We start from the raw sequence: 27,592 nt of genomic DNA on the forward strand, positions 1-27,592 counted from the left end.
CAAGATAAACCACCAATCCCTACATGACATTGTGGCAATGGATAGGTTTTTCTGGGTCCCAAAGCATTTTTTGTGGAACTTGGCATCTCCTTCCTTCATGGCATGGCATGGCATGTCACGTCCACAGCAAAGCGCACTTTGGTGGGTGGGTGGGGTCGCTGCTCGGCGTTGCCGCCGGGTACAAGAGGGCCTCTGCGTTCTAAGGTGGCAAGATGTCAAAATAGTCAAATAGATCTCCCTGTCGGGGACCGAGTCGACACCGCGTCAAAGGAATCGGGCCCACCCTGACCTCATTCCCGTAATTCCCGCCCAGCCCTCGCCCTTGCTCCGTCCGGCTGCCGTACGATCGAATGGCGGAGATGCCGCCGGAGCCACGTTTGCCCTCCCGACGACGTCGCTTCCCTCTGAACCTGGTTTTGGTACGGGCTGCGGTTAAAGGTTACGTAGGATGCAGAGAGGAGGGCAAAAAAATGTATCAGGCTACGCATATAAACTGAGAGACAAATAATGTTGCTCTCAGATTAATTATCTTCTATGGAGTCCACTACTCTGAAGGTTTTATTTGAGCGAGCCATGGCCCACAAGTCAGTACTTATGGCCTTATGCAGTCTTCTATCTTAATATCTTAAGAGTAGGACAAACCTTAATATGTGAAGCAAAAATTCTTTAATAAGTGAGGATTGTCTTCTAAAGACTCGGAGACGAACTAAAATACCTTAATAAGTGAAGCAAAAAGTGAGCTCCATGAGGAGTCCAAATTCATATTGCAACATGAATTTGAGATTCTCCAGGCAGATAGTCTTATTTTTTTCCCAATTTTTTTCAACAATAAGATGATAGGAAAGTTATCCTCACGTAGCTGCCACTAGACCCTACCATTTTCAAAACATTCTTGAGGATGGGTTTAAACTGGTCCTTTCCTTCTAGGACCTCATGAAAATATAGAGCAACATGACTCAGTTATTAATTAACTAGCTTCAGCCTCTTGTATTAAAGCAACAGACAACCGAATGGAGATTTTCAACTTTTAAAGCAACACTGTGTTTGCGAATAAAGTAGCCTGCTTTAGATGTTGAATCGCAATCCTTCCGGACCTTTAGAAAGGTGGGAACAGATATTGTATACTACTTTCTCCCATCTCCACCTCTACCTCCACTTATGAAAGCAACCTCTCAGTTGCCTAACGAGTCCTCTTAGTTGCTAGTCTTAAAATCTCATTTCACACCATAAGACCATACTGCTTTTTTTTTTTGTTCCCTCCCTTATGGTAGAAGCAACACCATGCTTCTTAATAACCCAAATTAATAATTCGAATTAGCTTCAAGGCTCCTTTATTCTCAAAAAAAAAAAAAAAAGCTTCAAGCATTGGATAGATAATGTATTTTTACATAACAAAGAAAAAGAAGTAATTCATAATACATTGTTTTCTTCATCTCTTACCTCAATACTGTCATTATTTATAAGGTGGTCTCCTACGTGAGTACTTTCTTTCAGAAAGGCCAATAGAATCTTTTGTTAGCCCTCGCAGGAAATCGAACTGTTGCCTCTATAGTTCTCATTCAAGTGCTTCGTTCTTTGGACAAAAATATCTCCACCCACTTCACAAGATAAGGTTAAATCTTGAATGCCCCTACCTCTTTATGATCCGTATTTTACTTTTGCAAGTTCTTTTGAAATAAATGAAGTAGTTCTTTCTCTCTATCGCCCTCTTAACTCTTCTGAACCAAACTAGTTGTGATCTACTCAATTTTAAGAATACATTAAGAAAAAAGGAGGGGTGAGGAGAAATTGATTATTCACTTAACGGACAGGTGGTCTTAACCTCCCTTTCAATCGAAAAAAAAGAAGAAATTACTCACATAGCAAAGGAAAGTTAACAGCATAAAGCTGTCCTCTTTGATTTTTTTGTGTGTATTAATTCGTACCCTTCATATATGATACATCTGTTTTAACCAAAAAAAAAAAAAATTATCCCCTGAAAATGACAATGTTCAATTTCACCCTGAAAGTCTTTTAGTGACAACAAAATTAAACTTTCTCATTCATTTTCAAAACTTTCAAAAAACTAAGGCATTTTTTTTATAAGTATCACCTTCAACTGTTTCAAGTATATAGGAACTCTCTCCAATTATTATTAAGCAATTTTCTTGTTTACTTTCATTCAAAATCCTAAACCAGTCTTGATTATCATCAGTTATGCTCATATCTCTATTCTTTCACGTTAAGGAAGCAACTATCAAATTTTTCTGATTAATTTAACTGACTTTCAAATGATCTTAACCCCTTCCCCCAGATATTTATATGGTAGTTTAGAAACTTAATATTATCAGCCCCTTAAATAATTTATTTCCACCAAAATGTCAATCCACCAATACTTAAGCAAATTTACTCTTAACACTTCATCTTAGAGCTTGACGTTTTTAATTTTTATTCTATTTCACTTAAAAAAGGACTTGGGATTTAAGGGCTAAATTCCGATAATGATAAAGTACTATTTTTAAATTAATGACCATAATTTTCTCTCTTTTTTTGGATTTAATGCACGATGAAGGGAAGTTAACTTTCAGATGTTTACTTCTTTTTTTTTTTGAGGGATATAGTTAGAATAAGTGATATCATGTATGTAAATATTCCAATATCGATCGCATAATTATTCAAGTTATTCATATGTCAGACTCCGTAAAAAAGGAAGTTAGGCCAAGAGCTGCCCCCAAGGAGAAGGCCATGACAAATGGCATGTCACAAAACTAACTTACGGAGAGCATGTTGCAATTCATAATTTTCTTGCTTGTTTCTCTTCCTAATTCAGAATATAAGGGTTGAGACCACATCACATATAAAATAGCGAAGTGGAAGTGAAGCAAAAAAGGAAAAAATTAGGGTTTGAACTTATGTTCTCTAGATGGAGGGGGTGACCGGGATAAGTGATATGCGAAAAGCGATATGCCCAGTAGCTTCATCTTATGGTTCTGGTTCTAAAACTCTCTGTCTGCCCTTACTATTAGACTTAAGCTGACTTTCCCTTACAATTCGTACTAGCCTAACAATTCAGTTATAGAATACTATTAGCAGGCAACCTTTTGCGTTTGACTTCTTCTTTTCTTCTTCTTCTTCCTTTTTTTTTTTTTGTATTGGTTGGGGGGATATGATTTTCTCCCTTATTTTTGGAGTTTTTTGCATGCCAAAGTTTTGATAAGGTCCCTTGGAAGTATCCATTACAGCTTCTGCTGGTTCTGTGCGCCTCTTGAAATGTCTTGAGATATGTTCACCTGCCTTTTTATGTGAAATACCGTAATGCCACAATTCTTCAATGCTAATACCAAGTTCGTTGGTTCTTATTAATACCAAGTTCATTGGGATGGTCTTTAGTACTGCCATTTATCCCATGCAACATACTGATGATTTAGAGCATATATATAATAAGAATTAATCTGCAACCAAAATTTTCTAGTCGTGCAACATAAATCCTTGATCTTACTATCATCTATAATCTCCATCTTCCCTATATTTGGAGTCTCTAGATAAGATGCAGACATTATTAAAATTTCTCTTCAGATTGAACCTACCAACTCCAGTATTTATATGGTAGAAGTCTGATTAGTTCTCTTACCCTCCAAAAAACCGAAAATAAAGGTCTGGTTGCTTAGAGACATTCTCCTGTAAAATTATGAAATAATTAGTCCTCCTCTTCCTTTTTCTTTTTTTTTTAATTAGTTTTTTTTGGGGGGGGGGGGGGGGGTAAGAATTATTCCACTTTATCTTATGGCTTCACAAATCTCAGGAATGAATCAGTCCCCCCTAAATTAATTAACCTGTTGCATAGTCTTTCTGTGTATTCCAAACCCTACATTTTAATATACACTATGAGAAAGTTTATCATGCTAATTAAGGTAAAGCTGCGCTTACCCGAGAAAAGATTAAGATGAAGCTGACCTGTGCTGGTCGTCTAGGCTTCAAATATTTGATTTTCTGCCCAAAGACCAAACTGTTCCCAGAAAATTAATGGATCACTTTTAAATTCAGGTATTGCATTGGGCACAATATTTTCTCAAAAAAAAAAAACACTATGCACACTACTATCTGTGAATTTCTTGAACCATTATTTAAGAAATGAAGCTGCTCTCTTAAGATTCTTAGCAATTCATCATGCACAATCATGATTTCAGCTTTAATTCTTCCTTTCTCTTGCTTTAATATTGAGGAAAATCGTATCTATATACCTTCTCTTAGCACCTATAATGACCTCCAAATAAGCATTCATTGCAACACAACTGAAATCAGGCATGATCTAGAAAAACGCATCACATGTATCTAGATGATGAACTAGTTATAAGATGCTTATACTTTAGCTACTGTAGTTGAATTTTCTTTTAAGGACAAGGGATTTAATTGGCTAGAGATTATTTCGGTGATATATATCTTTCCTCATATCATCAACTCAAATATATTTTAATTCCATCTTTCTTTTTGATCCAATCTAATTATATCAACTAATTTGAAATAAATATCTAGTTCACTTAACAGATCCTCCAATTAACTAATTTCTCTATCCATGCTCTTAGGAACACGAATTGCACTAGCATTTCTGTGCATAATAGTCTAGAAAAGGGCATCTTAAATTAGATTATTGATTGTTCACTTCAGATGCTTCAACATTTTTCTACAAGAATGATAATATTGTGGCTTTTACCAAACAACCTACAAGTTTAAACATGATGGGCATCAATAACCTAAACTCCTTCCTTGAGAAGCTAAACCTAAAATTCCTGACAACAAAGAGAACTTAACATTTTAATAAACTTTCTCGAGTTCAGACAAAGCATCCGTATATATTAACAGGCATCTCATCATCTGAAGAAAGTTGACATGTTCGCCAGCATGACCCCAGCATTCATTCCTTAAATTTTTGTGCAGCGGACACCTGAAAAAGAGCATCAATCCATCTTATACATTAATTTCTTAACTGGGAGGTTGGCGCATCATATGTATTACTTATAAAAAGAGATTTAAGAACGGTCCACAAACACTACCAGCCAAATATATATCCTTATAAAACGTCTGATCTTTTTACAAATCATCATCTCCTCAAGCATCTACAAATAACATTCAGGGGCCACCTTTCTTTAAGACCAGAAACTCAACAAGTATGATTAGGTTTTTGCTTTATTTCTCAAAAAGAGGGAAGTTCTCCTCTTTGCATGATTCTAATTGATGGCACTGATTCTTGCCGGTTAATATCACCCAATGGAGTAGGTGAAGGAGACCTGCCGAAATAGCCGATGCATTTATAAGTTCAAGATGTGCCACAAGAGAAGCCATGGCAAACTGGTTCTTTATATATATAAGCTAAGCTAAGAATGAAAATGCTCGATATCCCCTACATCAGCTATTGATAGCCACCAATATCAACAATTACTATCCTTTACAGAGAAGAAGACTATCTGAAATAAAATTTCAACTAAATCCAAACAACTTAATAAATCAAGCATAACAGCTAGCTAAAACACATCATATAAAGTTGATAGATTTGTTCAGTTGAGACAGCAGCATCATGATTGGTGTAGGGTCAAATTTATCTTCTAAACCTTCCAGAAGGAACAAAAATGAGGGTTTTTTTCCATCATTTGGGTTCAGATCTCAGATCCAAGAGATCCCACATCTGTTCTGCAAACATAGAAGCCCTCCCCTTGACTCCAAGGCCAATAAATCTGGGTGAAAAATGGGAACCATTAACGCGTATGTTGCCCAACATTTTATGTGAGCCTTGCAGTAAATTTTGAGTCCTTCGAATGTTCCAGATGACCCCACTCATAAGCCTCCCAAATGGCTACCTTATTTAAGCTTGCCCCTTGATGCCGGCACTGGCGAGGACCAATGCCATGTCCTAAATATGCTTGCATTCCGAAAACGCCCCTAGGTCAGCAGCTCTTGTCACCTAGCCTTAAATATAAGGTAAGTCTTGCCCTACACTGCTACACATGGCAAGAATTAAACCCTAACCAGGCCTGAGTAAAGATTGGTTCAGAATAAAGAAGTGAATGTTAGGTAATCCAATGGCAAGAGCTATCACTGAAGAAACAATACCGACACCAACGTAGTACATTCTTAGATTATATTTTCGGGCAGGAGCACCTGCCTAGATTATAATAAACTAATAAATTAAGAAAGAAAAACACCATATTATGAACCCAATCAATTGAAAAGACTGCAGATCATTATTAATATGAAGTGCTGTTAGATGCCTATTGTTAAATCTCATTAATGAATCGATAGAAACACAATCCTACTTAAACTAAGCAATCAGGTAGAAAAATTCTGGAGGAATCACCATGCCATTAAGTAATATAGCGAGTGAAGACTCGAATCATTTAAGTAATGCCTCAATAGATGCTCTTAAATCACCTTGCGTTGGTTTCTGATACACTAATCTTTTAGCAAAAAAGTTGCCAACCAGAGAGACATTAACACACCAAGGGAAGCAACGCGACATAAATAATTTGTTCTTGGAATCAGGTGAAGGCATTGGAGTTTGTTCTTAGCCGTACAATGATGGGAATGGGTTGCGCCAGGGTGGCGAGCAAGGAATGGCGGGGTACTTTAATTGGAGCTAAAATCATATGGGACACGCACAAAAAAAGAAATATGCACAATCTTTTTATTTTACTATATTTTTTTAGTACTCATTTAAAAAAAATTAATATTAATATAGAATATATTTTTTATTAGCATATACTACATAATTAGATGATACACACGAAGAAAATTAAACATCTAGCAGGTTAATACATAACTTTAGGTTAATCGGTATAAAGTTTTTAAAATGTAATGTTCACCGGTACATAGTATATGACCAAGTGATGCACATTTAGCAAATTAAACAAAGTTAGAAAATTATTTACTGTATACTGATATTGATGAACATCATGTTCTGAAAACTGTGTATTGATTTATTTAAAGATGTGTTTTGGCTTACTATATGACTAATTTGCTTGATGTATATCATCTAGTTATATAGTATGTATTGATAAAAAGTATATTCTGAAAATTGTAAATCGATTTACCTAAAAGTGTATATTAAATCATTGCTGGATGTGTCTTGCAGTATGTATCAGAAGGTTGATGAGTGTAGATCATCCGGCTATGCAGTGTGTACTGGTGAATATAATGTTTTAAAAATTATGCATCATTTATTTGGAGATGTGTAATAGGTTATTAATGATTAATTGTTTAAATGTGTATCACTCGGTATTATATTGTATAATGATGAATATCATGAAAATTGTGCATTGATTTATCTAAAGATGTGTATTAACTTGGTAAATAATTAATTTGTTTGGTGTGTATCATTAGATTATGTAATGTGTACCGGCAAAAATATGTTCTGAGAAAGAAACGAAATGCTATGATTTTTTTTTCATAATGATAATCATAATCATAAGACTGTTGGCTTTGTTAGTAAAAAATAATATATATATATATATATATATATATATATATATATATATATATATATATATATATATATATATATATATATATTGAGGCAGTCTCTCCGTATGATTTTTGTTTGATTTTTGTTTCATTAAATAAGAGTGGTGTCATGCATGTGGAGGCAAAAGCCTCACTAATATTTAAGTATATACTCCTTACAAGACAAGGGTCTACGTAATAATTTTGCCGGATGGCGGTTTGGACCCGACCGGACAGTGCGGTACTCGTCCCCTTCCTCTCACCAACTAAGAACAGCAACACTATACTCCTCACACCCCACATACCGAGAGTGCTTTAACTGAAAAAACATCCATTAAAAACCAAAATATTGGAACATCTTAAATCACCAGTTTCTGCACAGTAAGGGCTAAAGAGATCTGGAGGGGCCATGACAAGACAAAGAACTTAATTCATCCCCCTCAGCATGCGATGTTGTGGACCGAAGTTTACATGGTTTGACTGCCTGAGAAAGAGAAAAAGGGAGGTTTACTGCTATTCTCATGGTACGGGCTATTCCACAGGCTCACCATCACAAGAATCAGCAGGAAAGAAGAGTCGGAGATCAGAAATAGGCAAAATCCAGTTCAAAAATAGCAGAATAAAAAGGGAAAAGAAGAGGATAGAGAAACGGACGTACAATTTATTTTCCCGTAATAAAGTTAGTACAAAAGATAAGCCCTGGTACGAGTCACTTCATTAAGGTTGCCATAATCATAGATATTACCAAATAAGTTACAGTTGCAGGGCAAAAAGAAAAAAGCCACTGCTAGAGAGAGAGAGAGAGAGAGAGAGAGGAAGTAGAGCTTGTGCTCTCCCTTTGATGGCAAAGAAGGGCAGAGAGGTGGGAGGGGAAGGAGGGAAAAGAGCAAGAAGGACTAATGCTGCCGCGGTGGCAGACTGGGAGAGAGCTCAGAGTGGAAGAGAGGGCGAGGGGTGAGCCCAGAGGGTGGCGGGACGCACGTGCGGGAAAGGCCTCGCGGTCCAGAAGCTCGCAGGCCGATCCGCCCGGGGACCAGTGATTCGCTTGCATCGTGCGCCGCCGTCAGCGCAGTTAAGGAAAGAAAAAGCTGGACTCGGGTAAGGATTTGACCGTAGCTCCACAAGAAGTTTTAAAAGTTGGGCTTATGCGTCGAACCCCCTCCTGGAATGTGAACTCGTGGGCTTACGCTATCTTGGAAGGGGAAATTTGATCCCTTTTCTCAGGGAAATTTATTGGAAGATGATTGCATGTCTTGAGGTGTCATGAGATCGGATAGAGGAGCCTGAAGATGATGACTAGAATGTTTCTCTAGAAAAAAAAAAGAATAATAATAGAGAAGATGGTGACTGAAGTAAGAGGACGGGATCAAGTTATAATGGGGAGTATACTGGTTGGAAGAAATTGGTAATGAAAACAGTTCATCTTAAAAGTGTTTGCTGAGAAAAAGGAAAGAGAAGCTGTTATAGGTTGTATAAGTTCTCTTCTGCGTAAATCACATCAACCACAAAGCAAAACTCAAGGCAAGAGGAAATCAAACTAATCATCAATTAAACTTACTATTCATTCTTGAAAGAAGAAAGAAGTCGAGAGATCAAAAGAGACAGATCTCAACTCTTCTCTTCTGGAAATCCTTCCTCACGCCTCGGCAGAAGGATAAAGAAGGAGGGAGGGAAGAGATAATCGCCAATAATATAACAAACTCCTATCTTACTGACCCACTTTATCATCAAATAATAGCAAAAAAAAAAGAAGAAAGAAACAAGAGCAAGAAATAGGAGAGTGACGAGGATCTATACTCAAGAAGAAGAAGAACCACCCGACGGAGCACCGGATCCCCCACCTCGCCCTGGACGAGTCCCAGCCGCAGCAGCAGCAGCAGCGGAAGAAGACTCTCCTCCTCCTCCTCCTCCTCCTCCTCCAGAAGACTGTCCGCTCCCGGCAGCCGAGGCTGGCGGCTGGCGCTTCCGCTTCTTCTTCTCGTAGGCGATGCCCCGGGCCTTGGACTGGCTCTCGCGGACCTCACGAAGGTAGATGCGGACGGCGCGGGCGGCGAAGGGGTTCGCCTCTGGCCTCCCGCCGCTCTCCTCGTAGGCTGCTCGCAGGCGGCCGATGAGGGCGTCCAGGGAGCCCCAGGCCTGCTTTAAAGGGCAGGCGCAGGGGCCCGGCGGGTTTGGGTGGCCGAAGAAGGCGCACCCGGCGTTGTGGACCTTGGTCTTCCCGAACTGGTCCAGGTACCGCAGGAACTCGATCACGTGGGCGCCGCTGCAGCGCGCCAGCGTCAGCGGCGGCTTGTGGTTCCGCAGGTACTGCAGGAACGTGTTCCAGTCCCGTCGCTTCTGTGACTCGTACCTGCTCGGCGGCGCCGGCGCCGGCGCCGGAGGGGGGTGATCCGTGTCACCCCTGGGGGAGGAGGAGCATCCCTCCCCCGCACCGGACCGCCCGGGGCCTGATTCCATGCACTTCCTCCTCCTCCTCCTCCTCCTCCTCCTTTGTTTTTCTTGGATATAGATCGCTCTTTTGCTTGCACTTCCTCTCTCCTCGATCTCGATCTCGATCTCGATCTCGATCTCGGGGGGAGGGATGAAAGAAGAGAAGAAGGAAGAAGGGTGGGTTGGATGGGAATGTAAAGGTGGAGGGCGACGGAAAGAGATTGACGGGAGGAGGGTGAGGGTTCACGTGGTGGCCCCCGGTTTAGGACGTGACTCGGATGAATGCTTGTGGGTGTGCTGCACTGTGAAGCGGAAAAAAGTACACGAACTGGCTGTCAATGTGATACGGCTGGAGTTTGAGATTCATGCTGTGGAAGCCTATGAACCCTAATTAGCCCCAATAAGTTGGATTAGCAAATCTAAATCTTCAAGTCCATGCACATCTAACCTAAACAAAAAAGTGGAACGTGCTGCAAAGACCTATGCAAAATAAGCAAATTAGATCATGCCAATGTCGCAAATATCTAGTTCATTTTATTTTTTTTTAAAGATTTAGAATGAGTTTTTGAATGACCCAAGAAACATGAGCACAAAAATTGATGAAGATATTTATATGTTTTATTTATCCAAAATTATATGCCTTTCTTCACTTTCACTTCCACTTCCACTTGATCTCTTCCTTGCATTACATCGTAGGAGGCTGTGAAAATAACTGCATTTAATATCTTATTTTAGCATACAACTTATACATGCACCAGTGTGTATATAATTAATGGTTGTATCCGTCAATTAAGTATATTTTTTTTTTGTATTAAGCAATAAATCTTTTTGAAGATTGTAACTTGTCATCTATGTATTGCTTAGAGATATTCTATATTATTTTGAATTCAACAACTCCTATGGATCTGTTATTGAGTTGTATCTTTTCATTTAATAGAGAGCGAAAAAAGTATTTTCATTCCTTGCAATTGAAAAATACCCATTTTAAACTAATAGACATACATACATCCATACATGCACACACGTACTATTGAACATATTGTTATGACAATATGTACTTAAAAGTATACAAACATGCATGCATGCAGGCATACACATACTGTCATATAATTGGATTTTGATACTTAAAATAGGTGAGCATGTTTTAATAAATCCTCAAATAGACTTACTGAAATAGAGTTTGTCACGGATCTTTTAATTCATATGACTTCCATGCCTGTGACTAATCTGTAAAATAACAACCAGGACTATCTGGTCAATTCCGTCAAGCAACAAAGTCAGGCCATGAAGTTTGGCCAAACTAGTCTCTCTTTTTCTCTTTTTTACTTGTAGGCTGTAGCATATTTGAGCAGCTATTTAGAAGTACAACTGGGTGCCCCCTCCAGGGTTCAAAATGCCCCCACCAGGGTTCAAATACAGTTGGATAGCCATAGAAATGCAAAAGCTTCTCTTTAGCTCCGCGAGATAACCACGGTAATCTCTCTTTCATACATATAAATACTTCCTTGTAAATAGTTCTCTATTGATAAAGTTAGGGACAGCACCTTCCTTCCTTCATACTTTTTCGAAAAAAAAAAAAAAAAAGGTACAGTTTGAGGGCTTGCAGTTAAAAAGGGAAGCAAGTACCCTCCGTTTCATCTTCCTGCCCATTATCTCGTGGATGACCACGGGATCGGTCAAGGCCTATGTAAAACTTCGGAATGTAAGAATTTTTTTTAAAAAGAAAAGAAACAAAAGGGAGAAGTTTGCTCGAGAGGGGAGGTTTTCAGATCCTAAAAAAGTCCCATTATCTCATCAAAGACAGGATGCTGGCTTCTAGAATTGTGAAGGACGATTCTCTTGTTTCTGTCCTTCCAAATACTCCAGCCTTGATTAGAAGAAACCAAGCGGTATCAAATTGATCAAGACCGTAGTTCAATTGGAAAGAAGTTCCAAAAGGAAGAGGAGAAGGGGCAGAGAAGAATCAAATGATCAATTCAAGCGGCATCTACCTCATAATACAGTTAGATCCCGGATCCATGCCCAGCGCAAATATAGAACCTGCTCGAGTGGGCCCAATTGAGCTTCAATTACAGAAAGGTCAGAAATGTTAACTCCAACATGTCATATTAAAATGCGACCCAGTTAATTAACTAACTAACTAATTTGTTTGTTTGTTGGAGGAAGGGAGGAGGGGAGGGGGGATCAGCCCAAAAATACGGATTTTGGGTTCCAATTTCAACATTTAGAGATCAAACCAATTTAAGACATTTTGAGCTTGTGCATGCCTATGTTTGTTAATAAGTGATTAATAATTGACACCAATTTTATTATCCAAAAAAGATAAAAGTTTAAAATTAATACAATCTAATCATGATTTTCTAGCATTGTTCTATTAAAGTTACTTAGTTTTGCATTGTTAGCTATAGAAAACTTGAATGTGTGCATGCACAGATGTGTTCATGAATGTATGGCACAAGAAAAAATATTGCATGCACAGCCATGCTGGTGCACGCCACCAATTGACGCGGCGTACTATGGTGGACTAATCACTCTGATAAATAGTTTCTCTTGCACCAATGTTGTCGTGCACGCAATAATTTCTTGTGGCATAGGGGAGACCCTTCACCTTCCTTGTTTAATATGCTTTTAAGATCAGAATGATAGCCCACTAAGAGTTGCTAATGGTGGTTATATCGTACGATTTATGGAGTAATATATTATTATATAGCGTCATTTGGTACTGTATGGAATGATATTTCGCTTTCTCTTATTTTTCAATAGAAAATATGATGGCATGTAGAGCAAGCAGCTAATTGCAACTAGAAAATAATTTGTTCCGATCTTATAAAACTCAACAAGAAATATTAATCTCCATTATCTTAACCCAAACTTTTCCTACTTTACCTTTTTCTGAAATTTTGTAAATTATAGGTAACTCACCCTACTGTAATTGATTGTTTTCAATCATTGAAGGAATCGAGTAATCCAAGCTATGGCTAGAAAGCGAGGTTTCAGTCGGTTTGCTGATTTGCACCGCTCTCTGGCCTACTACGTTCTAGATAAAGGTTTTGGGTCAAAAACCAAATATGAACGCCCACCTGTATTTAAGAAAAAAAATCAGATAATTATGTACGTGCGTGTGTGTGTGTGTGTGTGTGTGTGTGTGTTAGAGAGAGAGAGAGAGAGAATTTTAAATTACCCAATGTATTCTAGAGTTACAAAAGCCCTGATGACATGAAAATCAAAGAAGAAGAAGAAGCAATTAAAACAATCCTGTGCATAAAAATATGATATGGAACCAAGATCTTAAACTCAGGTGTCAATTTATCTAATCCTAAATTGATGAGAAAACAAACAAGTACATGCAAAGGAATAAGATTGAAAAATAAAAAAGTAATAGAAGTTGACTGTTAGATTGTCTGAAACTAAAAGATTTTGCTTAAAAATTGTAAACATTGACATCAAAAGGCACATAAACTAGCCAAGGAGCTATAGAACCTTCTAATCACTCGAAAGTTTTTTTTTTTTTAACATTTTACAACCAGATGGTCATGTGCTGCCACCAGGCTTTGAATCTTGGGAGGGGGCTGCTAACCAGGTTAATAGCTATTGGTATTATTTTAATGTTTTAGATCCTTACAAAGTGGAAAGTTATTATGGCTGCAATATGTTGCTTTTCTTGATGATCATTATCCTTTCTCAATTTATTTAAAAAGTAATTGGAGGATGCTAGAATTATGAATGTAATACTCTCTTAATATATAAAGAGACTATGCTCCTCTTTCAAGAAGAAAATATTTACTTTTTTCAGCTCCAAAATCAATAATAGATATCCAAATCAAAAATCCACATCATTGATCATAATTTATAATACTAAAATTACTTAGAAATAATATATATATATATATATATATATATATATATATATATATATATATATATATATTAGTGGTCCCTAATACATGCATCAACTAGATACAAAAATAAATAGTTAAAATAATATGAGACCATATCTTGATATAATCTAAGCATTAAAATCAAGCAATTTTCAATTTATACATATATTAGGATAAGTCAATCATGGTCAATAAGATGAATTTTTAATTTAAATACTTTGTCACTTATTTTAACATGGTAGAAAATTGAAAACCATCCATTCTTGTATCTATATAATGCACAGGCTAGACAACGTAATATATATATATATATATATATATATTTAGTATTATAAATTATAATTCAGCAATGCAAATCTATGATTTGGATATTTCATTATTAATTTTGGAATCGAGATGAGTAGATATCCTCTTCACTTAGAGAGCAGTGTAACCAATTTTAGTATATTATGCCACTTGATATAACTCTTTCTATTTCTATTTTCTAGTATTTTTATCAAAAATTATGTAAAAAAAATGTTTCTTCAATCCAGCCGCTGAGCTTGCTCAGCTTAATTATAAAATAAGCCAAGCACTAGCTAGCCTTGAACCAACCAAGCTCCCAGGTTCTTTTAATTAACCCCTTGGACTCATTTGATATACAGAAATAGTTTTACCTCATTAAAATATATTTTTTGGAAAGCCGATCTCTGGATCTAAAAAATGATTTTAGCATATTTAATTCATCATAAAAAAGTGGCATAGAAAGCACATATTCTGAATTGACATATATTTGGTTGAGTATTACTTTTTTAGAAAAATTGTATAATATAACTTTTATGCCCTTAATAAATTGACTACAAAAGGAAAAAAAAGACATAAGCCATTAGGATTAAAGGTATTTCTAAAAAAAAGGATTTCACCTTGATTCTCAACCCACAGAAAAAAGGGTTTTCCATATTCCATATGGATTTCTAATTTTCATGAGAGACCGAAAAACTTATTTACATGCAAAGGTTATTTTCCATCTCTTTTATTTGAAACATCTAATCAAATATAAGTCTATGCTAATCACACTTTTTCTTCTCTTCCCGCAACCCAAATATAGAGGTGAAAGTAGACCGGATAATATTTATCCGAATTCATTTTCGTATCTAAGTCTATCTGAATATATATAAATAGAAATTCGAGTATCCTACTAGTATTCATAGCCGTATCCATATTTGCCAAAAAAAATAGATATGAACATGAATCGACAAGTATCCAATATCCATATCCAAATATCCTATTCTATTTGTAATTCTATATAATTTTTTGTAGCACTCATAATTTTTTTTAAGAAAAATATATAACCATATTAATATGCTATTAATTTGATTACCATCCACTTAGTAATATTTTTGATTTTACTGTCATAAAGTTTAATTATCTGATTTATATTCGTGCTTATATTTATAGTTCTAGTATCTAATTTATATCCATATTTATTAAAAATAAATATAAATATAATTATTTTCATCCCATTAGTATTCATATCTATATTTATATTAATTAAAATAAAATAAGTATTCAGTCCTTTTGATAGATGGCCGTCCAGAGAGAGCGACAAGGGCCCTGAATGCGAGGTCCAAAGCCTGCCACTTGCACAGCTCGGACCTTGCCCTTCCCTGTTTTTTTTTTTTCCGGGTACAACGGAGCCTGCCTTTAAAAGCACTTCTTTCACTGGCTACGGCCATCTCCTGGATGGCTCCATGCGATCAGTACAGTACAGGCATGTATTGTTCAAATAAAGCAGGTCGGAATGCATGCTCTGATTCCTTGAGGGGATTTTGACTCTTCGCTGGAGTTTGAGGATCATAAGGATCATATGTGGTGGACCCCATGCAAATATAGATGGAGGTACAAGTATGGACCAAATAGCACTTTGATCATCCTAGTGATGAAGCTGGTAGTTCCTAAGTTTGCAAATAATTTTGCAGAATAAACCGGTTCCTTGAATTGTTTTGACCAGATATTTAGAGATTTAATCTACTATAGTGTGAGAACTTGTGCGGATTTATGTTTAATCTCATATGGAATAATTATTTATCAGTGAGAATTTGGATATTTACACTACAAAAAACTTGTCCTTTTTGGCGTCTTCTAAAAGCCTATACCGATACTTATAAGCATCGGTAATTTTTCCGCCGATGCTTTCTAAAGCGTCATAAAAGCGTCAGCTAGGTGAGAGTGGAAAAAAAAATTTGCTGACGTTCTTGAATAGCGACGCTTTTTAGAGCCGACGTTTTTAAGCGTCGGGTAGTTAGCGACGTTTGAAAGCATCGGCTTTTAACCGCTATTTTTTTAATAACATAACGACGCTTTAAAGCGTCATTATAATTAGTTTTTTTAAAAAAAAATATTTAAAAAGATTTTTTTCTTTTAGCAAGCTTTAAAGGTCAGAGGTCATATTAGTCCTGTTCTCTTAGAACCACTGAACTCTGCAACAAGAATATTAGTCCCGTTCAAACCTTCCTCCATGAACAGTAGTCATGAGCATTTGGTGATTCCGTCTCAATATCTCATTTGGGTCTCAGTGCTTCTGCTTCCCATATAAATGATATAAGCCTGAGAAGTATAAAAAATGGTTCATTGCCAAATAAATTGCCAAATAAATGTCATATCTCAGAAAGAAGCGCAGCACTGGCGGGGGTCATTGTGGAAGGACGACGCCTCGGACTCCAACTTCTTTAGATCGGAGATGGATACCAGGGTTTCCGGCGGTGGAGCTTGAAGGCCCGTCAACGATCTTGAAGGGCCCTCTGACGACGGAGCGGAGGAGGAGGGGGTGGTTGAGGCGACTTATCTGCACCTCGCTGTACACCGCCATGAGACGGCCGGGCGACTGCCCCTTACCACCATTGGTGAGGACGGAGTTCGCAACCATCATCGATGGAGAGAGAAGGGGAGGGGTTAGGGATCGGGAGGCGAGCGACGGAGAGAGAAGGGCAGGGGGTTAGGGATTTGTAAGGAGGCGGTGGGGGGGGGGGGAGGTTGCGACTTGAGGGGTTACTGGGTTAGGGATAGGAAGGCAACGACGGAGAGAGAAAGAGAGGATTAAGGATTTGTAATAAGGGTGGGGCGGCTAGAGGAGTTGGGGATTGGGAGCGCATTCTGAAGAATCGTTTGGGGGAATCGGCCTCTAACAATATTTTCTAAAGCGTCATTGGAGGAGGGGACCAAATCGGAATCGGCCTGGGGGAATCAACCTCCGACAACGTTTTCTACAGCATCATTTTCATTTTGGTTTCCGACGACGCTTCAGGTTCCCGCCGACACTTTACAGAAAGCGTTGGTATCTTCCGATGCTATTTAGAAGTGCCGGCAAATTTTGGCGCACTAGCCAAATTGTCGACGCTTCTCCCTAGCGTCGGCAGTTGAGTGTCGGAAATAACTATTTTTTCTGTAGTGTTATATAGGACTAAAAAACCTAAATAATATTTTTTAGCCTTTTTTTAGGTAAGATCCTAAATTGTAATAAATGGTCTTAGAGTAGGCCAGATCCGTGGCTCTTATGAATTAGAGGTCACAGTAGCATAGATTCATTACAGCTGAACATAGGTTGCTCATGGTGTTTTGATTGGATTTGATTGAATTTGGATTCTTAGTCTAGCAAACACAGCAATGCTTAAAATAAAGGATGTAAGAATTTGTGTATTAAGTCCCACATTAATTATTTATAGCTGGATCTTGGACACTTATATACAGCTAAGAAATCCAACTAATATCTTCTTTATTAACCTTTTTCTATGAGATTCTAGGTCCTAACAATATAATATTTTTACGTCATGTCATCATGTTGGATTATCTTACATTAATCCACAACATATGACAAGCCTAAAGAAGAAAGAGACCATAAGTAGACTGCTAATTTTTATGTTCAAGTTCGCTTGTGGTTAAGCCAGGCCTAGTAAAATATTTATCTTAATTTTCCTAAAACAATTTTACCTAATTTGCTGGTCTTGGAGGAGGGGGAGGGGGGATCTGTTCAGAATGCTGAGGTTCAATGTTTGTTTAGATATTGAAGAACATCATCTTACCACAAGCTGTTCATCGCAATCAATAACTCCTGTCACCACCCCCCTCTCTTTTCTCTTCTTCTTCTTCTTCTTTTTGGCAAACCATCGAGATCAATAATCTTAGTATATATTTTTACCAAATTCTTTTTAAATAAGTCGACAAATTAAACTTACATTTCAAACTCTATGTGATTCTGTATTGTGATCGTCTAATAACTTGTTCTGGATCTGAAACTTGAGTACAAGCTAACCACAGATGTTATAATTAATTAATTCTTCTTTAGTTACATGTCTAGGCCTTCCAATGCACTCTGGTTTATACTAAATTCAAAACACAGACATATATAATCCTCCACAGAACAAACCTGAACTACTAAAAGGACATTTTATAATTTGCTTTTGGATATTCTTCTAAGCGTAAGTTCTTTCATGTTGATGCTCCTTTTGTTATTATTTTAGTGGACCACATTGAGAAAAGATAGCTTCTCATAAAATAACAAGAAAATAATGGAAAAAGGAATAATTCAGTACCAGATGCATGTGACTTTAATATAGCTTCCTTATAATCATTGAGGTCAACTTGAGCTAGTTGCCTGCTAGATGACAAGCATAGGATTAGGCAACTTCTTAGTTTTGTGGCAAGCCACAGTAGCCACAGAATGCTATCTATATTGCAGTTCACATGCATGGCTCCTTGTCCAACTTTAAAAAAAACTCACTGGAGTAAGTATTTTTCTAAAATAAAGATCCTCTTTTACCTGGTTAATATCCATATAAAGACATGGATTATCTTCAAAAAACATCAAGCTAGATGTACCTCTCGCATATATAACCTTCCACAACGCATGGGAGCTGTCCGAATCTTTCTCCATTTTGTGCCAAACAACTGTGTAAGAACTGTCATTGTCGCCATTGACCCAGCCTCTGGCATTACAAAGTTCTCCATTTGCGAGTCCTCCAATGCCAACACTGCTGCTATTGCTTACATAGATTCATCTATTCATCTAAATCCAAACAGACTTGAGTCTCTTCCATTTCGATTCCCTCATTCCCCTAGCCTCTCTCCTTCCATTCTCTTCAAATCATCAAAGCCAACACCCAGTATGCTGGGGTACTCAATTCTTCTCTCAGTCCATCCTCTTCAGAGCAACATCCCAACCACCAATGCCACCTTTCCCTCGACTATTCTGAGGAACTCCTCAAACTACTCCACGTTACTTCCACTTTGTTGTGGGTTCAGGGATCACCATCACATCAAAAGTCGCAGTTCAATTCAGTCACCCTCACTCTAATTCTGCTCGCTATTCTGGTGCTGCTTTGAACTTCAGGTTTTAATTTGTGTTTCAGAAGAAAAAGCATGTCCCCGATCCTATTACCTGCACCTTTCTTATCTGTTGTCACTTCAAACTACTGTTTCAGAAAGTATCTTTTTCACAGGTCAAATGCAGGAAAACAAAATGATAAACATTGCCAGGTTTTATGTACTGCAGTATGAAAGCTATCTTATAAATGCGTGGTACATTAGGACGTAAAAGGTTACGTAGGAAAAACAAGTTGAGCTTTTTTGACAAATAATTATTGAATTTTTTTTTCTTTTAAAGCAGAGATTTGGATATATACTTTGAAATTACACATTTTGACTGAGTTCCCCTTCCGAAGTTCATTAGCAGTCAAACACCTTCTAAACTTCTTGAGCAAATAATTACCTCGTCAGATACCCAAAAAAAAAACTCTGCATAAAAGAATAAACTCTGAATTTTTGAAAGCGATGAATAAAACAACATTATATTGGAAGGAAAACCTCCAAAGGCTCACCAAAAATACAGAAAATCCACTGACAGCATTAATATCTTTTTTGATGACTAGGGAGGCAACATGCGGCCCCGCCTTTATTAAACACAACATTAATATCACCGACAACCTTCAACAGTCTTGAACTCTAATGCAAGAAGAATCATAAAAGCTGGAAAAAAAAATCCATTTCTTAAGTGAAAAGCCCATTTTGAAGGCATTGGTTGGTTAGCCAACTTAACACCATTTCATATAAAGCAATTAGCAAGAAGGAAGGAGGATAACACCGTTTCTACTTTGAAACTGCACATTTTTACTGGGTTCTCTTTCCGAAGTTCATTAGCAATCAAACACCTTCTAAACTTCTTGAACAGATAAATACCTCGTCAAATACCCAAAACAACTCTGCATAAAAAAATAAACTCTCTGATCAATTAATCTCTCTGATCAATAACTTATTGGACATGTACGCAATCCTAGTTGGTACAGGGACAGGCCACCCTAGTTTCCTGAATATGATGACTAGTAATAGTTTATAATTTTTAAGCATACAGCTAAACAGGGGTGCTAATTACATCGTTGGGTACCTACACCTGAACAATTAAAATACAAAATTTGCTGAAAAGAAAGGGAAAATTTTATAATTCTGGTCCATATCTTTAATTGCTTTGTCTGCCAAAATTTGCTAGCCAGTCTGCAGCCATGTTTCCCTAACAATGCATGTGTTAGATCTGAGTGAAGTGTTAGAGAATACCCAAAATATATGCATTTATAATCTAGATCATCCAAGGATTTGCTCAACCTTCCTTATGAATAACATAAGAGGGAATCACATTTGATGCTGATATGTGGTATATTAATTTTATAAGCCTTCTACAAGGGAAATTATATACCCCACACCACATGCAAGGCTGCAAATGGGTTGGGTTGACCCGTGATCTTATCCGATCTGACCCGCTTAGACTCAATCGAGATCCGATTTAAGGATCCATATATGGGGCTGGGTCAGATTTCAAATTTGAACTCCTTTCAAATTTGAACTCATTCTACATTTTGGATTGAGTTTGGATTTATAGAGTTTTGACCCTACCCGACCAATCTGATTGTTATATGGGTTTAATTTGGATCTTTTAACGTAATAATCCAGCTTGAAAAGTCCTAATTAGAGATTAGTCCCATATCATAGTGGTATTCATCATCAATTAATTGGTTTGAAATAAATGGTGTCACCATCCTGCCAATCCAAGCTTATTGATTTGATTTTATTCACATGACATTGGAGATGTTGTGACAAACTATATAGCCGAGTGATATACTTGAATGAAAAAGTTTGATTTTTAGATTATAGATTGATACTGACTTAGCATTCTATTCTTGCTTTGCTTCGGTCTATTAGATATATGTAAACATAATAATTCGTATAATCCATAGGGATGCTCCACTTTTTGAACTCTTTTCAATTATTTTCTGAGTCTTGTTGGAAAAAAATTATCATGCTAAATGTGTTGTAACATACTTCCCAAAAGAATGTGTTGGGATGATGTTAGAATTTTCTTTTGTCTAAATTTAACTTTTTCACTTTAGAACTCTATATATATGACTCTGATTTAACCTAAATCCGATCTGGATCCAAAATTTTTGGGTTGGGACAGGTTATACATGGACCAAACCCAACTCAAATAATCCGTTGGGTTAAAAATTTAAGCCGTGGACTCGATCCGTTCCTACATTTGGTAGGACCAATATTAAGACCCGAACGAGGAATCGGGTCGGGTTGAGGTCACTCATGATCCGGCCCTACTTGTCCAATTTGCACCCCCAGCCATATGGCCGTGCACCACACCAATCATCTCGTCTCTTTCTTGTGAGCTCCATTCATCATGTGCTTGTCTTGGTCCTTGGCCTATAACAAGGAGATGAGGTGATTGGTGTGATGCACTATCATGCTGGTGCACATAGTGCATGATGTAGTTTCTCCTCCTGCAGGGTCTCTCCCAAGGCCTATGCCTCAGCAAACAAGGGACCTTTAGTTGGTAAGGTCAGGTAACCTGCATGCATGCAAAAACTAGTTTAAGATCTAATCAAAAATCCAGTTCCTGCATGATCCATCTCTGCAAGGAAAGACACATCCGTGTTAATTTTAGCCCATTGAGTTGGTTGGAGGAATCCATCGCACCCAGATAGGCACATTAAGGAAATGCTTCTTTATGTGCTGTTTCAGATACTCAGTAGTAACATAAGATGCTCCATGCACCACCATGTCTCCCCACCTGCAACTAAAAACAATTTTTTATCTTCCAAATGACCCATAAAATATCAGAAAACGAAGCTAGAAGTTTATCCTACGCATCCATCAGTTCCACCAGGTGGAGGAACGGGAATACGTTTCCTGCCAAACAACACAAGCATGCAAGCGCTCATAGGACAAATGATTAATAAATTCAGAAAAAAATTATGCCAGAAAGGGCAAGCTGACGTAGAAAACTGATTGGTAGGCAATCTTTCCCCACAACAACATCCTCCTCACAAAAGTTCTCACCCTAGATGCCACTCTCATCTTCCACAGAGCTTCCCATCCATGCCAGAATTCATAATTTTTATTTATCTTAATTAGATAAATTTGTAAATAATATTTGAAGAATCCAATCTATGAGTGTGCTTTTGTCTCCGTATGATCATTTGGTCCATCCTACGGTCCTACCATATCTTGAAACAGTTGTATACTGGTATTCTTGAGCCATAGCAATGCTCTCTAAATTGCTACAGAAAACGAAGCGTTTACGATAACATATTTATAACATGCCTTCTCTACTGCAGCGTGTCTCAGGGTCAATCACTTATTGTAACATTACGCCTAATATTGAGATAATCCAGCCACCAGAGCAAGCTGGAGAACCGCACATCCAGCGACCTAAATCCTAAGCCACGGTAACCGCAGAGCACTGAGGGCTGGCGACGTCGAACTTGACCACGCCACCGGCGGCGTTCACCGTCCTTAGATAGCAGGTATTCTCATCCCTATACTTGTACGACGATCTGGTACTTCCGCTCCCCCAGACCGGCGCCCCGTCGTGCATGAGCACCGACCCCTCCGCGTCCTGCCGGTCCGTCAGCGCGCTCGTGCTCACAGCCATGTTCTCGTTCAAGTTGAGGGTCTCCTGGAGCTGGTGGTGCAGCCTCGTCTTCTGAAACACCGCCCCGGCGATCGCACTCACGCTCGACGTCTGCACCTGGAGCGGCGCCTCCACGAAGAGCTGCACCCTCCCCACCGCCTGGTTCCCCTTGGTCACCCCCACCGTGGTCCTCTCCTTGTTGATCATCTCCACCTGTTTCACTGCCCCCCGGTTCTGGACCTCCACCTGGCTCTTGAACTTTACCTTCTGCCTCACCGTGGTGGTGATGTTCCCCTTGGACGAGCTCACCCACCCGAGAACCGGATCAGCCCCTCGGCGTCCACCTCCGACTGCCCGTCCTGGTTCCGCCACTCGGCATGCCGGTTAATTTGGAGCGGTGGCGCGGAGTAGTCCAACAGCCCGGCTTCCACCACGTCGGACCACGCATCCACCCATAAATGGAGGTTTCCACTCAGGAGCCAGTAAGGTTGGCTGTCCCTCACCCCGAACCCGATTTCATGCGGCTGCCCGTCTAGCAATAGCCCCAGGAATGGCGTTATATCGAGGTCGTAGGATGGGATGTCGAAGGCGCCGATGGTAGCCACCGGGGACCAGAAGTAGGGGTTGATCGAGCCAGGGTATATTACGGCGAATGGAATGTGGCCGCCGACGAACTTTCCGTCGATGGTCGCGTATAACTGGCGGAAAGCGCCATTGGCTCGGGACATGCCGAGCTCTTCCCGGAATGAGGAGGATCGGAGCGGGTTTGTATACCAGAACTCGTCATCGGCGTGGTAGGAGCCGAAGATTTCGATCACGGCACGGTAGGTGTTTCTTGGAATGGCGACGGACGCCGCCGGTACGTGTGAGTCGTTGTTGACCTGGAACCAGAAGCCGCCGCCCCCGGCTCCGTGTCCACAAGAAATGGGGATGATGAGGTCGGCCGGCTCGCGGTAGAGGCCTTTGACGGTCGGGTGGGCGGTGCCAATGGCTTCCGGGCGGGCGACAGGGACGGCGCCACGGTAGAAGTGGAGGGAGACGTTGGCAGAGAAAACGCCGGGGACGGCGGCGTTGTTAGAGTTCTCCAGCATCATGGAGACGGTGCCGGCGTCGCCGAGGCGCATGAGGAGCGCGGAGTAGCGGATGATGTCCTTGTGGACCTTCCAGAAGGCGCCACCGGGGGAGGTGGGGAGGGGGGTGGTGGTGCGGATCACCTCCCCGCCGTTTATCCAGACAGCAGTGACGCGGTCCTTCTGGACGTCGGAGACGGAGAGGGAGGATGACGCGGGTCCAGGGGGCGGGGCACTCGTGGGGCTGGGTGTAGTTGGCGGTGGCGGGAGGGGAGCCGATGGTGTCGGCGAAGTGCACGCTGGAGGACGAGAACGGAGCACTTGGGGGTGGTCTCTTTGGGGAGGGCCGGGGGAAGGGTTGGGTCCAAGAACTCCGGGCCGACGTTTGTGCTGGGGACCTGGTGCAGTTTGAATGAGGTGGGGAGAGATGATGCCGCTGTGAAATGAAGAGAAGTGGACGTAAAGAGGAAAATGAGTGGGAGAAGAAGGGAAGGGAAGTCGCTGAGGCTTGGATACATCTCTAATATTTGATTTGGATGTGGAATAATGAAGATGGCCTAGTGATAATAGTATACTAGTAGAAGAAAGGTGATACAGGAATAATTTCCTGCTGTGAGAGATTGCAGTCCTTCGGTTTGGGTATATATTGGCTACAATTGCACTGTTTTTGTGGTTTAGAATTTCGGATCGAAGGAAAGGGAAAGAAATGTGGAACATGTTTCTCTCTTTTTCTTTGCTTCTTGGTGGTTTGGCCTGCAATTTTACGGCGCAAGAAAGCAGGGGAAGAGCAGAGGAGGAACTTTCATGGTGATTTCCGTTTTCTTCCGTCGACTTTCAGCCGTGAGCTCTTTTTCTACTTCGTACGAATTTGATTGACCGTGCAGGTAGAGGAATCCAAGAGCTTCGACTGCAGTGGGGGAACAGATATTTTTTTGTTGTCGCAGGTAAACAGAGAATGATACGATTTATAATTGAGTCTGATGAGTGATGAGGTCTATAAAGAGAACGGAAGCTCCCTTTCTATCTTTCAACTTCCAACCCTATCGCTCTTATGCATTCCGGATTTGAGGGTGCAAGTGATGGAGTCGATCATTTTATCATTTTGTTGAATTTTGTATAAAAATTCATTTAACTATTGATTCTGTAAGAAAATATTAAATTTAATTTCTTGTACAATGATATGTATATCACTTCTTTGATGAATTTGTGTTGGCTGCTCAATATATATATATGTATATGTATGTATGTATGTATGTATGTATGTATATGACTCACTTAGATTCAGTGGTATCTTTGGTGATGCCTAAACTTGTATCATAAAAGGTTAGGAGTGCATGGTTATTTCTCGCGAAATTAAAAATTAACTAGGTTATCTATTAATTTAGATATTCCTCTTTATTCTTATGGGAAGATGAAATTGTTTCTTCCCACCCTACATGAATGCCTAGCATATGCTGGTTGAAATATTAATTTGGCTATGGTCAAACAGGTCAATGCATGAAACATTTTCATATGGGTGGAAATTAAATTCCATCAAAATTCAATAATAATAGGTGATATTCATCACAACAATATGGATCTGGACAACAATAACTTTTATGATGTCTAATTACTCTCTCAAAAACAGAAAAGAAACTTTATGATATTTACTAGATAAAGCTTTCAGCGAAACCTGCAAGATTGGCATGAATAGTGTTCTCTTGCCACACTTGAAATAGACTGCATTGATATACTATGCTGATTGAACCAAAATGTGGTTATTCTACTGGTTTGAAAATTTGTTTCTTGCAAATTACTGAATTGCTTTGATCTTGCAGATCTTAATCCCTTACCACCAACTAAATCATTGTTTGAAAGTGGCTGAGTAAGGTGTATATGGATAAACTTGCAGTTGTAGCTACTTTCTCCTTGAATGAATTGATATTATCTGACCATTTCATACAAAAAGATCCTGTAGTAACTCAAAATTATAACTGAAACATGATTCAATTCAGCTGGTGTGTTATATTCTCATTGCTCCCCTTGAATTGGCATTGCAAAATGTGCGGCATAATAAAGCTCTTCATCCAAAAATGCCTGCGGATAGGTGCCCTCCATGGCGCACCCTCAAATGCAAGTGCCAAATATCCTGGTGTCGCAACAAATATGCATGCAACTTTATATGATCAAAGATCTCCCTCAATAGGGAAGGAAATTATTGCATCACCATAAGTAAGTCTTCAGAAAGATGCATAAGAAAGGATTAAAGGACATAGCAAATCACACTTCTTATATTTATATTTAACCTTTGATTGTGCTTCACATCTCTTCACTTATTGGTTCATTCCTGACCTTATCTTGAATATGTTGATGCAATCCATTATGTGATTTACTCACATTTGTTCTTTGCATCAATTCTCTTGTCACTGAATCAATTTTTGGATCCACCAATCTAGATTTTTCTTTCTTATTTCATTTATGTTTCTTAGCTAATTTGTGCCCCCGTCATTAGAAAGTCTTTTCATATTTTTGAAGATCCAGGAGCCAGCCTTAGCGTACTGCAAAAGCATGAGCTATTCCTCCACTTCGGGCATGGAAGTGGTATGTCTCCTCACATTGCTTATTAGAAAAATTTCAACTGCTACGTTGGTGAATGCTATGAAACTCCTATTCCATGATGATGAGCATGTTTGATTCAAGGCAGTTTGAATTTCGAAACCATGTCAATAAGCTGATCTCTCTCGCTCTCTCTGTCTCTCTCTCTCTCTCTCTCACACACACAGCAAAACTATGGTCAGTAGTATGATCTCAGGCCATATCAATAGCCTCTGTTGCTGGAAATTAGACCCGGGGGCAATCTTCGGCTGAGAAGAGGGAGCGACTGTTAGTCCTCACGGCGGGGCGGCGGTCTGTCGGCGGGCGGCGTCCTCCGTCCGGGGCGGTCGGAGAGAAGGAACAGCAGGTCCTCGCAGCGGGGCGGCGATCCGTTGGCTGGCGGCGTCCTCCGTCCGGGTGCCTGCACACGAACCGGTGGCCGGGTTCTCCGGCGCCGGCCCTCCGACGCTCAAGTCAGGGAGGGGGCAAATAGTGGGGAGAAGGAGATAAACAGTGATTTTTTGGGTGTATGAATGTTCCAATCCCCTCTTGAGAGGCCAAGGCTCCCTTTTATATGCGGGGGTCGGTTTACCTGTGATGTAACAGGGCGAGGCCGTAGTACGGCTTGGCATGTTGTTCAGGTCGGCGCTCGGTCAGGCGAATCATTGCACTGATGTCGGCGGTATGGCCGAGATCAGAGACTTATCATAGTCGACTAGACCCTGCTGGGTTGATTTGCCGTGGAGAGCTGGGGATCCGTAGATGTCAGGAGCCATGCGCATTTATTGTGGAGTAAGTCGGAGATCCGCATTTATTATGGAGTAAGCCGGAGATCCGCATTAATGGTGGAGTAAGCCGGAGATCCGCATTTATTGTTGAGTGTGCCGGAAGATTACAGCGGCCATACGCAATAAATGCCGGAGGGGTGTTAGAGTTCGGTCATCGGACATCGGGGTTTCTCTTAGGTCGGAGGTTTCGGGGTCGGTCGTCTTGTGGCCGGGCGTTCCGAGGTCCGACGCTGACTTCGGCTGTCCGGGGTCGGAGGTTGTACGGCTTCTTAGGGGCATTTATGTCATTTGGGGGGAAACTTTATTCCCCCCAACACTACCCCCCGACTTCCGAGTTCGAGCGGCTTGTGGGGCTCGGACGTGGGAAGTAAAGTCTGTCACTAAGGTTGGGGGGAAGGTCTCGCCCGCCCCCTCGTGCTTTCCGGAGCTTTCATGGTGAGA

General features: G+C 39.8%; 1 protein-coding gene and 1 pseudogene across 2 annotated transcripts; both read right to left on the reverse strand.

Moving 5' to 3' along the window:
* Positions 1-3,732: 3,732 nt before the first annotated feature.
* Positions 3,733-10,169, reverse strand: LOC103722786 (protein LIGHT-DEPENDENT SHORT HYPOCOTYLS 5-like). 2 transcript variants are annotated; one of them, XM_039132416.3, is made up of 2 exons: positions 9,268-10,169; positions 3,733-4,921 (listed from the first exon to the last, which is right to left on the reverse strand). In XM_039132416.3, exon 1 carries the CDS (start codon positions 9,925-9,927, stop codon positions 9,268-9,270), a length of 660 nt encoding a protein of 219 aa, XP_038988344.1. In that variant the 5' UTR covers positions 9,928-10,169; the 3' UTR covers positions 3,733-4,921. The 2 variants fall into 2 exon arrangements, with proteins under 2 accessions (XP_038988344.1, XP_038988343.1); XM_039132415.3 differs by lacking the exon at positions 3,733-4,921 and adding an exon at positions 5,006-5,264.
* A 12,021-nt stretch (positions 10,170-22,190) lies between these two features.
* Positions 22,191-24,410, reverse strand: LOC148700136 (peptide-N4-(N-acetyl-beta-glucosaminyl)asparagine amidase A-like; annotated as a pseudogene).
* Positions 24,411-27,592: the final 3,182 nt, after the last annotated feature.

Source organism: Phoenix dactylifera, chromosome 14 (assembly GCF_051530095.1).
Source record: "Phoenix dactylifera cultivar Ajwa chromosome 14, Ajwa_hap1_PhDact_Kaust_v1.1, whole genome shotgun sequence".
NCBI lineage: Eukaryota > Viridiplantae > Streptophyta > Magnoliopsida > Arecales > Arecaceae > Phoenix > Phoenix dactylifera.